Consider the following 14,143-nt stretch of genomic DNA (forward strand, 5'->3'; position numbering starts at 1 on the left):
GTCCGAGACTGAGCCTAGCAGAGACTATTTTATAAAATTAGTTTTAATGTTTCGGTTTTTTTCTTTTGCACATAGAACAACATAGCTGTATGTTGAATCAAAGTAAAGGTATTTAGACCTTTTTCAAGCTGTACATAGCCAGAGCAAAACTTTGTATTATATGCACTGGAACAGGGTGCCCAGGGAAGTGATTAAGTCCCCATCCCTGGAGGTATGTAAAAGACACTTAGATGACACTTCGGCTTAGTGGTGGACTTGGCTGTGTTAGATTAATAATTTGATCTTAAGGGTCATATTCTACCAAAGTTATTCTGTGATAAACCCTGTCCTCCTCCCTCCTCACCAGCCCTCTCTAAGAGGCTGAGCAGAAGGCTTGGCATATCCATGTGCAGCCACACAGCCTGGGCCATGCTGTGAAAGGAAATGACCACAGAGACACAAAGGTTTAATAGGTAAATTGGAATAGACTATGCAAAAGGAGTGGGGAAGAGGGGAGAGACTTGAATCAGGGCAAGAGGGTAGGGATGAGAGCAGGAAGTTGGGACTGGTTTGTTAAGGAAAAAGGGACTGAATTAGGGAGAGGTGGAAGGGAAACAAAGGTATTCTGGTTTGAACTGTAGCTGCAGGGTACATGAGTAGGATTTGCTAAATATTGAGCCTAGAAATGAGAGACATGAAGCCTGAAAGCTGGAATTTGGTATAAATAATAGGATATGTCACAGAACCAGACATGAGGAAGACCCAGGATGGGGGCAAAAATGAGACACAGAGAGAGGATTTAGAAGTGACAGGAAGGAAAAATCCATGCTTGGGGATATGATAAGAAAGTGTCAGTACCTCATTGGCTCTGGAATTTGGACTGTCACCATGACTCTAATTGTCATCACTCTCTGCTCTTAACAAGCAGATGTGAAGTCCAGAGGCAAAGTATGTTTATCTTCTTTCTTATGAACTGTCTCATTGGAAGAAGAAGCACACACTGCTATTAGCAGTTGTTCACATGGCAAACATCCCTTCAGGGGAGGTAAGAGTTCCAGTACCCTGATAAGACACATTGGATTCATATGGCAGGCTTTTGATTTTGAGATCGCTATCATTTTGTAAAAAAATCAGATTTATACACACAGAAAGTCCTGCATTAAGGCATCTGCCTGAATATTTCAATGGTGAAGACTAAAGAACTAGATGTCAGGCTAAGGTTACCTGCACCTTGTGGGTAGGCATGGTACAATCCTTTCTTACTTACTGGATTGCACAGAGTTTGCTCCAGAAGACAGAACCATTTTTCAGTAAGGAGTATCTAACTTAAGATTGTGAGGTGGAAATATATAGTGACAAAGACCCCTGTAGTTCCCTTGCACTCTGCATCTGCTGCACAAGCTGGAAAGTGTGTGGGAAGAGGGGTGTAAATGCAAGAGGCAGTAGCAGATGTGAAAACATTTGCCTCCTGTTATAGAAGTCATTGCTTCTAGGAGAAACTTAATTTGACCAGCTCTCCTATGACACTTCTCTCAACTAACTCTGCTATGAGACATCTAAGAGATACTAAGTGAATTTCTAGAACTAAACTATTTTTTTCCCCTGTAGGCTTACCTCCCCACCCTACTATGCTTAGATTTGTACAAGTGACAAGTGCCTATGGCTGGTATTGAAACTAATGAGAGCTGGACCTGAATATATCACCACTGGGAGAGGAAGAGCTGACAAAATATTGATGAGGAGAAAGAAAGTCCTGTAGTGCATGGCACTATTCAGATAGGATTGTGCTGTACTCCTTTAAGATCAGCATAAAAAAGTAACCAGACTTTTTATGGAGGTAGATATATAACACAGTTATAGGCATCATTCAAAGCAAGCAAAGAAACTTCTTTTAGAATGGTTTGAATGCTATAAGAGAAATAGGGCTGTCAGTATAATAATATATAAGATTACATCAAATAAACATGTGGCTCTGTCTGTTACTAATGAAATAATATGCTAGACCCTCCTCCCTCAATTAGGTAACTGCTCAGATAAGAGATGGGTAATAATATGAATTTTCATAATAATGTCCTCAGACATCTCAAATTAGGGCCCCTTTGACTTTAATATCTTTGTGCCTCAGTAAAGAATGTGGACAATAATGGACAATAATACTCCTGTTGTGAAGGCTATTTTGAAGATAAATATATTAATGCTTGAGAAGCCCTTAGGAAATACAGGAATGGGTGTCACAAAAAAAAATCCACAAGGAAGTGAATGATTTCATCTTCATATCAAGGTTCTAATCATGTGCAGTAAGTATGGCCTGGGGGCACAGCCTACACAGAAAAGGTAAACCAAAATATCGAATAGCTCCTCATTAAGTGAACACCATTTATCCTGTGCAGCAAGTGAGACAGAGATCCTGTGGAAAAATGTAATGTGAATAGATAATTAAAGATTGTATCATAATGCACACACAAAATAGGGGTGAAAAGTTTATACTGGTGACTTAATTTTGACATCTCATAATTCCTGAAAGCATGATTCTGCAGCTTCAGTAGTGGTGTCACATTTTTAACAAAATTTTTTACCTGTCACTGTATTCGTGTTGCTTTAATTATCATCTGCTCATTTCTGATATTAGGCTTGTTTGTGTGATGCTTTTCTTTCTCTAATCCCCTGTATTTAGAACACATTGTCCAGATATGAAAACCTTTGCAGCCTGACCTTGAGGAAGAGTAAGAGTTTGTGTAATTTAGATTAGTGCAGTAATTGTTTGGCCCAGATGCCAGAAACATCCCCAAGGGTATTTAACATTCATTCAGAAGATGTAGCTGTTGCTTTTCAACTTAAGGTCAGGACAAAAGCACAACTTACAGCCAAAAGAACATGCTGCAGTTCTTGTCTGGGAGGTGGCAGTTGCAGGTGTCTGGGGCACCACCAAGCAGCTGCCTTCAGAAATGTCACCCGGCACAGTCTGGGAAGTCTGGGCAGCTTTCTCCAACACACAGTCTGCAAAAACCAGGCCAAATCAAGACCATAAAAATGTACATTTGCACTCCTGACATGGAACAACAATCTTTTTGGTTTTCTCTAACTCTAGCTGTCTGATAAAGCAGATCATTTAGTCACTTCTTTTTTGACACCTACTCATTAATAGATCATGGGCTACACATGGGATCAGTGCTGCTGTTGAGAATTATTTGTTTCTCCACTTTGGGCACTCAGTTCTGAAGTGGAATGAAGTTTCATTATAGACCAAATGCGTGCTGCACATTGTATATAGTCAAGCCCAAAAACCACCTAAGTGAAACTAAAAGTAAAGAGCCATCCAAGAAGGATTATAGGATTATATCCTTAAATCCATAGTGAGATACATTAGAAAGTGATGTACACTGTTTTCTCATTTTCATCTGCAGGCAATAGAATGGATTACCTAGCCACGAATTTCCATCATTTAATTCCTTGTGTGCTATGTGATGCGGGAAACATCACAGCAAATTTCAGTGAGAACTGATGGAGAGTGAAATCAAAGCTGGGTTTATATGAAACGAAGAGCTTCAACGTCTCTCCTGAAAGATGAAATAAAATCACAGACAAAATGACCATTACCAGCCAGAACAACTACAATGCAGTCTTCTGACTGACTGTATCATAAGTTAACACTAGCAGTGGTGCAAGCCATGAATTCACTGAGAACTGCAGTACTCCAGAGACTTCAATGATTGCTGAAAAGGAGATAGAAACAAAGTTGGCCAGGAGAGAGTAAAATTTGCCTGGCCACAGCAGAAAAGCAGCCTTGCCAGGGTTGGGTCACTGAAACCATGAGTACTTCCCTGTGAGTGAGGCACCACCAGCAGCAGCTGCCTTTGGTCTGTGCCTCCCCCTGTGCCTCTGGTGCACCATACAGTGCTGTTGGGTGGAGGGACACCATTTCAGGGGATTAAGCCAATTTCAAGCCTTTCTGCTGACATGCTACCCTACACAGCAGTACTATCCTGCAACCACCATGATCTTTATGCAGAGACAGGGATCTGCTTGCAAATGTCTGCTGTGAGCTGGAGGTGGCCAGGCTTGGAGCTGCAGCCATGACTGCTGGGCCTGGGCTTCTTTCTCCCTTATGGCCCTCATAAGTGCTTCAAACCACTCCCAGCATTGGGCTGCCTTAGGACACACACTGCCTTCCCCAGAGACAGTCCTGAAAGCAGCTCTTTAATCCAGCTATTTTCATCCAGGGAGATATAGATTCCATGCCTGCTCTGACTGATTTCAGAGGCTCTGACAGCTCTACCTTGCATTGGTTGCTAATGGATAGACCCCTCCATGCCTGTGGCTGCCCTCTCTGCTAATGAAGCGGGAGATGAAAGCACATGGTACCATCACACACTACCTGAGGCTGTGTCATTCTGGCACTAGAGGTATCAAGACAAGTTCAGCATTGTTGGCTACTGCAGCAATCAAACAAGTGTTGGGGAGAGTGAGGTGAAAACTACAGCTCTTTCCCAGTTTGATCAACATCACCTTTGCCTCTGCTCGTACCATTTGAACAAGAGTGATGACGCATTGATATCCCTACACCGTTGGCTCAGGCAGGGCTGTAAGGATTTTAATGAAAAATTATATTGCAAATACTTTCTAGGTACTAGGAAGGGATAAAGAGAGGTTAATTATTTGGGGACCAGCTGAGGCATAGTACAGTCCAAAGTCAGCTGCAGGACACTGCTGAGACTGTTTGGGAGACTCTATAGGCATGTTGACTTGTCGGGCCATAAATAACGAGGGATGGGACCACCGTGCCATTTAGATGGTTTATTGCCCAAATAAATCAGGTAAGAGATCAGCCTCAAAGGTATGAGATTTGGAGAGAAGCAACAAGTCAGCCATAGCTCAAAGGTAGTCGCTAGTTTCTTCTTCACACAGCAATATATAACATTTCGGTCCAATAGACAGTTAACATGAAGTTTGTTTTTTATTACTAATCTATCACTTTTGCTAAATTCTGCTGCACTCATCTGATCTTCCTGCAATAAACACGTACACACACATCTCTATTATAACTTCTTAGTCCTGAGTCTGCTCTATAGATCACACTATTATATTTCAAAACTCTTCACTATCCTACCCAACACAATTTCTTACTTAAGGCATATTCTTACAAATATAAGAACATAAGTTTATGATTTCTCTGCTTAATGTCTGTGTACTTTTATCACTACATTAACCCCAGCTCTTTCCAGGGCTGCAGATCAAACCCTTCAGTATCTGTGGAAGTTTCTATTTATTCATTTCCCACATTGACTTAGTAGTTTTGCTGCTCCAGTGGGAAACACAGAAATTACACTGTGTTATGCAGTGATGGTGCCCAATTTATGTATCTATCAGACCTGGTGTTTTTCTGAAGAATCTCCTTTCCCTAAAAAGCATTACATGGTGGAGAAGCAAACAAGGTCAGATTCCAAAAGAAGGAAACTTTTTAGCTTCCCACCTGTAGGAAACTAGAAACCTTATTGACTGAAGGCCACAAATACACAACACCTATGACCCACAGGGACATGATGCCAAAGACAGTATAGCTGAGTAATTAAATGGTAGTTGAAACTCAGAAATCATCACAGCCTATAATTTCAAATCACTAAAAGCACTAGGGAATACCTCCCCTCCTCTACACATAAGAAAACAAATTATTTATTGATGTGCTCAGTAAAGTCTGGATTCACACAGATGCAAAAATATCTAATGTATTTGATATCTGAAGACACTCAGTAATTAAATATGTCTGTTTTGTCATACAAATAAAAGCAGCAGCTTTATAGCATGTTAGAAGAAGTCAAAGGCAATAAAAGTAATTCAGTCTTTTTGTTAATGTTACATATTATAGGCTTCAAACTTTCTGAGGAAGTATAAACATTACCATTCAATCAGCTTTGAAGAAATAACTCAGCAAAACTAACAATATCAAGTATGCTTTTGTTTCTTTTCCTCTCTAAGGTGTGATTAAGAGCAACCAAGCTGGTCTTGCTCCCTCTTCTTACTTGAACTCAGTATTATTGATAGGTGGATCTGTATGCTCTGTACAACCTGTCTGTAAGTCTTGTCTGTTCAATATGCCATGTAGCTAAATGTAAAATATGAGTGGGCATAAAACTTGCTGCCGAGGCAGTGCTCTGTCTAATGATGGCACACTGGGGTTTATCTCTCTCTTTTTAATTCACTGCTTGCATTTAAAAATTGCAAGCAATTCTATCAGTTATAAAGCAGCTGAACCTGTTCAATCTTATCTCAGAATTTTCATTTTCAGATAAAAACCTGTGTAACACTCATAACAAAGCAGATTTCTACAGTCAAATAATACATTCCAGAGCATTGCTGTGGAGAGCTGAAATTATCTGAATTATTTCAGTCACCATTACTGTTATATCAACATAAACCACTTCAATATACTCTTAAGCAATACAACTTTTCTTACACATACACCCAGCAATAACAAAGCCTATCACACACTGATTACAGCAGAATCTATGAAAAGGCTCTTTTTGCTATTAAAGATGAAAATAGTCCTGTGAAAGACTTGCAAACAATTCCCAGATTTTCTCGTTCCTGTAAGTGCATGTTTTTATGTGAATTTGGGCTGGATATGTTGGTTTCCAAGGGCAGTATATGAAAAAGTTGGGTCTACTTTTAGACAGCTGCTTTGTTATTTCAGGCAAATACCTGCGCTGCCAAGGCAGGGCCTCAGTGTCACAGGTATGGCATGTTCCCATTGTCAGGGTAAAAGGGAATGACTGTGACAAATGAGGAGCTTTTCCAGCTAATTCATTTTGTGTGTAGTCGTCTCAGAGCCAAGAGGCTCCAGCTGGGACCGGTGCCTGATTACACTAGAAACTGTACCCAGTCAGACAGCCTCCTTCACTGAGCACCTTGGGGGCGTAAGCAGACAATCACACCACTGGTGAAAGAAAAGAACTACAGTTGTTCCTCTTCTGCAAATGAGGAACTAAGTGACACAGCTAAAAAAAGGGCTCAGCCCTCAGCCGGTATAAATTGGCACAAGAGGATTCAGGTCATCACAAATACACCATGTTACAGTAGCTGAAGAAAACACTGGAGTTGAATTTATAATGCCTGAGATAAATATAACGCATCCCAGTAAAATTTAACCATCTGCAATCAGTATAAAGAATGAAATGTACTTAAAAATATTGTACTGCACATGTCTTGTTTAATAAAATCCACAGCATGAAATGATGGTGCCAGCTATCAAACTAGACAAGCACAGAATGGTAACACTGCAAGAAAAACCAGACAGCTCGTTAAAATGTTAAGGTATATAATGTACAATAAGGGACAAAATACACCCACCTTTTCTCAGCAAAAAATTATTTTACTTATAATTTTCTTAGTCCCAAAGTAACTGAAAGACTTGAAGAAATAAACTGTACTTTATAGCAGGGTCTGGAAAGGGGCAATAGAATGCTTCAAGGATTTTTAGAAGGAATTTATATATCCCACTAGATCTTGAAAATATTTCAACAGAAACTTCTGGGTTTTAATTACACATATCAATGTTTTTTCCCCTCATCACCCTTTTACATAAACACTACCTGTACTTTCATTAAACTTAGAAGTGTTTTCCTTTAAAAGAAAACCACTGGATTACCAATGCATTATTTCATGCTGTGACCTGTAAATATAATAAATTTCCATTCTCTTTGCCTTGTCCTCAGAAAACAACAAAGTGAAGGAGGTGTGGAGACTCCATGCCCTGGTTACTCAGGGCCTCACTTCCCTCTACATTTCATTCTGTAGGACACTCCATTTCTATATGCTTGCTCCTGAGCTGGCCATTTCTGGGATCACACTAACTTGTCCCTCTTAGTACACAGTAACTCACTCCCTTGTTACCAGTCACAGAGAGATGATACAGGAAAATTAAAAGAAAACACATGCCTGATGGATGAAAGTGAAGCTCAGGAGAGCTACTCTTCTGTGTTCAAAATTGAAAGGAGAAAGAGGCTTGATATTATTCAAGGCAGTGACTCTCAGGAAAAACAAACAAACAAATAAACAGCATTTTGAGACTAAGGAATTCAATGCAGCTATAAATCCATAAGTAGCAGCTCTAGAGGCAGATTCAAGAAGAGAAATCTAGGACAGGCAAGAAAGATCCACATCTGACCCACTACAAAGAAATGCCATGGTGCCAATAATGGTATGAGAAACCCTAGATTTTATTTTTTGTTAAATGGTATTTAGGAATATACTCAGGTATGTAATTTGAATTTCATAGCAAGTACAAATAAAGTGAAGCTGTAGAAGACTGACAGAAGACGTTCCTTTCTAGTCCTTTAATTCACTTTTATTTTCAGGATTATTTTTGAATGTTTTACATCAGTACTGATAAGGAACACTTCCACAATCCACAGATAGATGAGGAAGTAGAAAGGACAAAAGAAGAGGGGGAAATCTTTACTGTGTGAGAGACTGCAGTAAGGAAAATCTATTACTTGCTACAGAAAGATTTCTCACAAAGTCACCCCACTTGAACCTGTCCCTTCTCCTTCACAGATCTGCAGGCCATGGGAGATACAGTACAACAGAGCCAGACCTCACAGCAGGATTCTTCAGCAAACATTGCACAATTAGCTGAGTACAAGTGTGTCTTCAAAATGGTTATCCATTTCTGTAATGCTGTTTGACAGGCGTGTCTAAAATCTGCTAGGAAGAGCAATATACTCTGAGTGAAATGAAACACTCCACATAATTCTGACAAAAATAGTCCAGGGTATATGGTTCCTCCCTGTAAAACCTGCACCAGTAATGGAGCTGGATCTCTCATCAATTTTATTAAAGGCAAATTTCCTCCTGCCTTGGCTCATCTGGAAAACCTGTCCCTGGTCACCTGCCCTTATTGCTAAGTTCACTTCTGAGAGATGACCTTATCAATGTCTGTCAGTAGCTGAAGGGAAGGTGTCAAAAGGAGAAAGCTGGGCTCTTCTTGGTAGTTCCAAGCAATAGGACAAGAGGCAATGGGCAGAAACTGATGAAGTGCCACCTGAAGATGAGGAAAAACTTCAACCAAACACTGGAGTCCAGAGAAGTTGTGGAGTCTCCCTCACTGGAGATATTCAAGAGCTGTCTGGACACAACCCTGTGCAATGTGCTCTAGGATTACTCTGCCTGAGCAGGGAGGTTGGACCAGATGTCTCACTCTGGTCCCTTCCAACCTGGCTCATTCTGTGATTCTATGTGATTTAATATTTTGCTCTCCCAACATGAGATTATTGCAGTAGCAATCCTAGAACGACATTGTAAATAAAACATGCCAACATATTTTCACAGTCCAAATAAATAACTTCAAGTAAATAAATAACTCAATCACACAAATGTCACTTAGAAGTGCAATTAAAAAGAGACTCTTGCTTTGTGTTATAAAAATATGAAAGAGTGTTCAGTACAAGCTGCTTCACATAATATTTTTCTCTATATTCAGCAACTCTAAGGTCAAAATACTGGAATTACATTTTTCAAAGCCAAAAGAATGGTTTAGTAGTTATTTTATATGAAGACAGCTCTTTTTTTCTACCCTGCATGAAATATCAAATTCAGTATAGCTTGGTACATCCTGCATTTTCATTCATACTTTCATTACAGCTGTGTAAAGTACAATAATTTATTATACATTCTCTTGAATCTTTTTGAAACATCAAGCAAAACATAAAATTCAGAGATAGAGAAAATGAAGCACCAGAAATCTTATGAGAAAAGCAGTATTATGAGAAAACCAGTATTTCCTTTCTTATCTTCCCAGTTCCAGCCATGAACCACAGTGAGCACAGAACAGTGGTGGACATTGGAAAACAAAACTGAACTACAGTATTCTCTGCACCTTCCACATGTACTGTGCACTAGTACAACAGTGATAAAATCTGAGTGTCACCAGTTCTCCTCTATGATAATTACTCAAGCAATAGATAGCTTTCTAAAGAGAACCAAGTGTCTCAGAAATGCACTCTGCTGGCAGAGTCAGTAATATATTGGAGAGGAAGGACCCATTGTTTCTCATATTCTTTGCTGACCTTCAGTTCAACAGTCTATCATGTCTAAAGAGCAAAGTCTGGGCCTTCAATGCTCCTCTGCCTTGCCTCAGCCCAAATGACATAATTTTTCACAGAGCTTTGGGTGAATTATTTACACAAGGCTCAAACCAAACACAAATGCCAAAGGGAGAGCACTGAATCAGATGAAGAAAGTTTTTGGCCACATGCTTGTGACCCAGATTCCTTTCTTAGTAGCTAGATTCAAAGGAGCAGACATCAGGCAGATTACAATGAATCATATCCCCAGTTAAGCTTTCAGGCAGAAGTCATTACACTCCAGAGACCTGTCATCAAGTAACAAAATTTTCACATAAAAGTGGAAAGCTGAATCTTAATAGCAAATACTATTTTTCATCTATTAAAGTATCTTAGTGTGTGCATACCTAATATCATAAGTTATTGAAATATGGAAGTGTTTCTTTCTTGTAAATTTACCTCATCTTCCTAAGAGAGGATTTGAATTTACAAAACAACCAGCTTCTGTTTCTTTTCCTGATGTAATTTTTGCAGAAAACACTTTCTAATTTGAAAAGTCATGCAGCTCTTACCTAGCACTCTAAGAAGATAAATCAGCAATATTTTCACAATAAAAGGCCAGTGGCCTTTTTTGCAAAGTTATGGAGAATGATATTATAAAATACCCTTACTAAGAGTGATTGCAAGCTAAACATTTATTTACCTTTTTGTAGCCTTAGCTAAATGCCGATTGCTCTAGAGGAAATAGAGTGACTAAGCAGCCTCAACAGCCTAAGTGGAACATTAGGAGAGTGTACCTGCATGACAATAAGAAGGTCAAACACCAAGATGAAAGAAGCCAAGAAGGCTCTTGAGACCTCATCACTTGGCAGAAATCCACGATTCAGTTTGTCCCAGCTGATCCAGTCAGTAGTGATGACAAGCACAACTACAGAGGTCAGAGTAAACAGAACTGTCCTGGAAGGAAGAAGAAAAAATAGTTCAGAGAGAATACGATAGTAATGAAGATGCATCATTCTATTTTATCTGTCTTCTAATGGTCAACTATTTTATCAGTACTTTTCTACTGATGAAAACAGACTAAATAAAATTAAGTGCACAAACAAATCTTTTAATTTAAAAAAGAAAGAAGTCAGCTGTATTCTTAGTGAAAATTAATTTAGTAGCTAGTTCTAAGCATATTGCAAAATTAGCTGGAGTAAAACACTCTGTTGCTTCATTCTGTATTTTTCACTGAAGATGAAAACCAGCTGGGTAAAACAAGAGAGAAGTAAAATGTACCAAGGCCTGCATGATCTAGGACAAATTCAAATCAGTTAATTGAGAGAACATTGTTGAAGGCTCCAGATACATTAGAACCTTTGAAAATCTTTTCTAAGCTGTAGGAGCTACAAGGCATTAACCGTGAAGTCTAATTTTTATACAGAAACATGTCTCCATAAAAAAAAATTCAATGCATTAAATTAGTTTTTAGTAAATTCTGGAGATTGTTGAAAGACTTTCCTTTGTGTTTTCTAAGATGTCATTTGTAAAAGTTTTCAATCTTTGAGAAGTCAGTGAAGAGAGAATCACAAGAATATTAAAGCCTCTGTATAAATGCTACAAGAATTCCAGAAGATACATTTGACTAATTCATACAATTCTGAAATACAGTATTTAAGAAAATATCTTTCTAAGCTATCCCTGCAAAATACCTCTGCATCATTTCCAGCAGCACTTTGGTAATACCTTACAGAGCTGGCAGTAGTGACTGATTGAATTTCTCGTTCCCTGGAAGCTGGAAAATTTAGCTGGTAATTTAAGGGTGAGCAAGGCTTCTTCCAGTATCCATAGCTGTCAGTAAATCTGTGCTATAATAGTGGCATATCAAAATCTGAATGCATGCTAATGGCTAAATAATTGTGGCAGGATTTTTTTTTTTTTGTACAGCAGTAATATCTCATTTTCTTCAGCTACCAAGTGTTGTAAAATAGAGTGAAGAATATTTCCCATGACACTTCCAAACAGGACAAATAGGAAAAAAAAAAAAAATAAAAAATCTGTACACCAGTAGTCACAGACTACCAGTCTGCATGCATTTATTTTTATACAGTAGCCTTGTCTGTATCTGTGAGAAGGGGAAAACAAATATGCACATAGGCAACAGTATGATACATTTGGACTCCTAAACATCATTCTTCTGTGACATGATGGGCTGCATTTCTTCAGAATGTAATGGCACACAAAATTACTTGATTGCTACCACCTTTACCTAGGAACATTTATTTTTGTTCTTAATTTATTAACTCAGTTACATGCACCACTATGGTTGACACCCTAACAATCTCCCTCAAAAGAATTACGAGCACCTAGGCAAGAAAAAAAACAATAAATGAGGCATATTATATATAATTAGACCTAAGTCTAATTAGATATAATTAGACCTAAGCAATAGTCAAGCCTTCTTATCCCATAACATTTGCTTAGCTACCATCTTTACAGTCAGTACCTGAACCTGACTGACTTTTCTACAAGCTCCACTTTGGCACATGCACAGAATAGTTTACTTTGGAAAGACAATTCTCTCCCTTGCATATAGTCTCTTGAGACACACAAAGGTGTTTTTTCCTACTTATTTCTCCCTCATATCATGGTTAATGTTCTTACTTTACCGGAAAGTCTCTCCAGAAAGAAAACAATCCTCAGCACTTGCCTGCTGGTCGAGGCAGACTCGCCCAGCCACTAGGCACCCTGAATTTCCTTGACCTCTTTCTGTAGAACCACCTCTCCTGGGGCAGAGGAAGTTTAAAACCATAATTCAAATCTGAGTATTTTGCTATAGGAAGCAAATACCCAGAAGTTATGCTCAAGACTATTCTGCCTCAGTCCTCTTGAATTATGCATTTGCATTTTGGAGCAAGAGTTCAAAGCATGGAAGGTCGGACTTTGGCATGTAGGCAAGCAAAGGCAGGCATATTTTTATTCATGCTTTGTTGGCATGCATGCAAAGACCGATGTGTGTGCTCAAGTCCTGATTTCCTTGAGGAAATGCATATGCACTTAGAAAACTGCTTTGTTATTCATTCTGAAATGTCAAATAGGGAGGGAAGGGAGCAGAAAATGGGCTGCTAATAGAATAAGAAAATGTGAAACCAACAAGGAAGGTTAGAAATAGACTTTCAAAATGGTTGCATTAAACAGCATAATTAGTACTCAGTTGTATTTTGACCTATGATACTGGAACACAGCAAGATATTCAATAAATGCTTTTGGAGTTATTATAAAATGAGCTTGTTTGGGTTAGAGTTCAGTTCACTTCTTGTGAAAGTACAGTGTCCTGGAGATTAAGAAAAAAAGATGAGGATTTCATTTAACTTGACATAACTTGTATTGGATAAACCAGTGTGAGCTACCCTGCAATATCTAGCCCAGTATAGTTTGCCCTTTATTCTGTAATGCACATTATTGAGAAAGAGCTACACCATCAAACTTATTCACTGCACTGCTGGCAGTACCTCTCCTCATTACAGAAGGGGAAAGGCTACAAGGTGAAGGGCAAGAGAAGACTAACCCTTCTCTGTATCAGGCATTCAGAAATGGAATTTCTGTCTCTAGTTCATGAAGGAAATACACTTTTATATTTCACTTCTAATTCTAGCTTGCTGTATTGAATGATTATGTGCCCTGGACACCTATTCAGCTGCAATAACACACATTTTAAAACCTACTGCATACTCCTTAAGAGTGCAAATAAACACTGTCCAGACCAATAGCATACTGAATAGTTAAAATTATTAGGTAAGACCACAAAAGTCAGTACTGTGCTTATCACTGCCAGTGAATATTTTAAATCTCCAGTGCTACTCTGAATGGGGCGGGGGATAAAAAGGGGGAGGCTGCAAGAGAACTTTTACTACCAGAAACCTCTCAAAAATAAGTAATTTTTTTGACTGTATCTCTATAATAATCTTTGATTGCCAGGACTGAGTTTGGTCTTGAATTTGTTAAACCAAATCACTCATGCTAAACTGAATCCATACTACTGGTCCACTTGTCCAGAAGAGTAATCTGGTTTTCAAATACTTTTGGTAAGGTCCAAAACATATGCATCTTCCCTTCTGCCCCTT

General features: G+C 38.8%; 1 protein-coding gene across 10 annotated transcripts in view; it reads right to left on the minus strand.

The window, feature by feature from the left end:
* TMEM117 (transmembrane protein 117) overlaps positions 1 to 14,143 on the minus strand; it is a 192,887-nt gene that overhangs the window by 24,628 nt on the left and 154,116 nt on the right. For 5 of the 10 annotated variants that reach the window (XM_086884654.1, XM_023930990.2, XM_086884648.1 and 2 more), the window contains 2 exons: positions 10,835 to 10,994; positions 2,842 to 2,976 (listed from right to left, as the gene is read on the minus strand). In XM_086884654.1, the coding sequence (XP_086740780.1) occupies positions 2,842 to 2,976; positions 10,835 to 10,994 (295 nt within the window). The remainder of the gene's footprint in view (positions 1 to 2,841; positions 2,977 to 10,834; positions 10,995 to 14,143) is intronic. The other 5 variants (XM_086884656.1, XM_023930998.2, XM_086884650.1 and 2 more) reach the window with 1 other exon arrangement.

Source organism: Cyanistes caeruleus, chromosome 4 (assembly GCF_971803275.1).
Source record: "Cyanistes caeruleus chromosome 4, bCyaCae1.hap1.1, whole genome shotgun sequence".
Classification (NCBI taxonomy): domain Eukaryota; kingdom Metazoa; phylum Chordata; class Aves; order Passeriformes; family Paridae; genus Cyanistes; species Cyanistes caeruleus.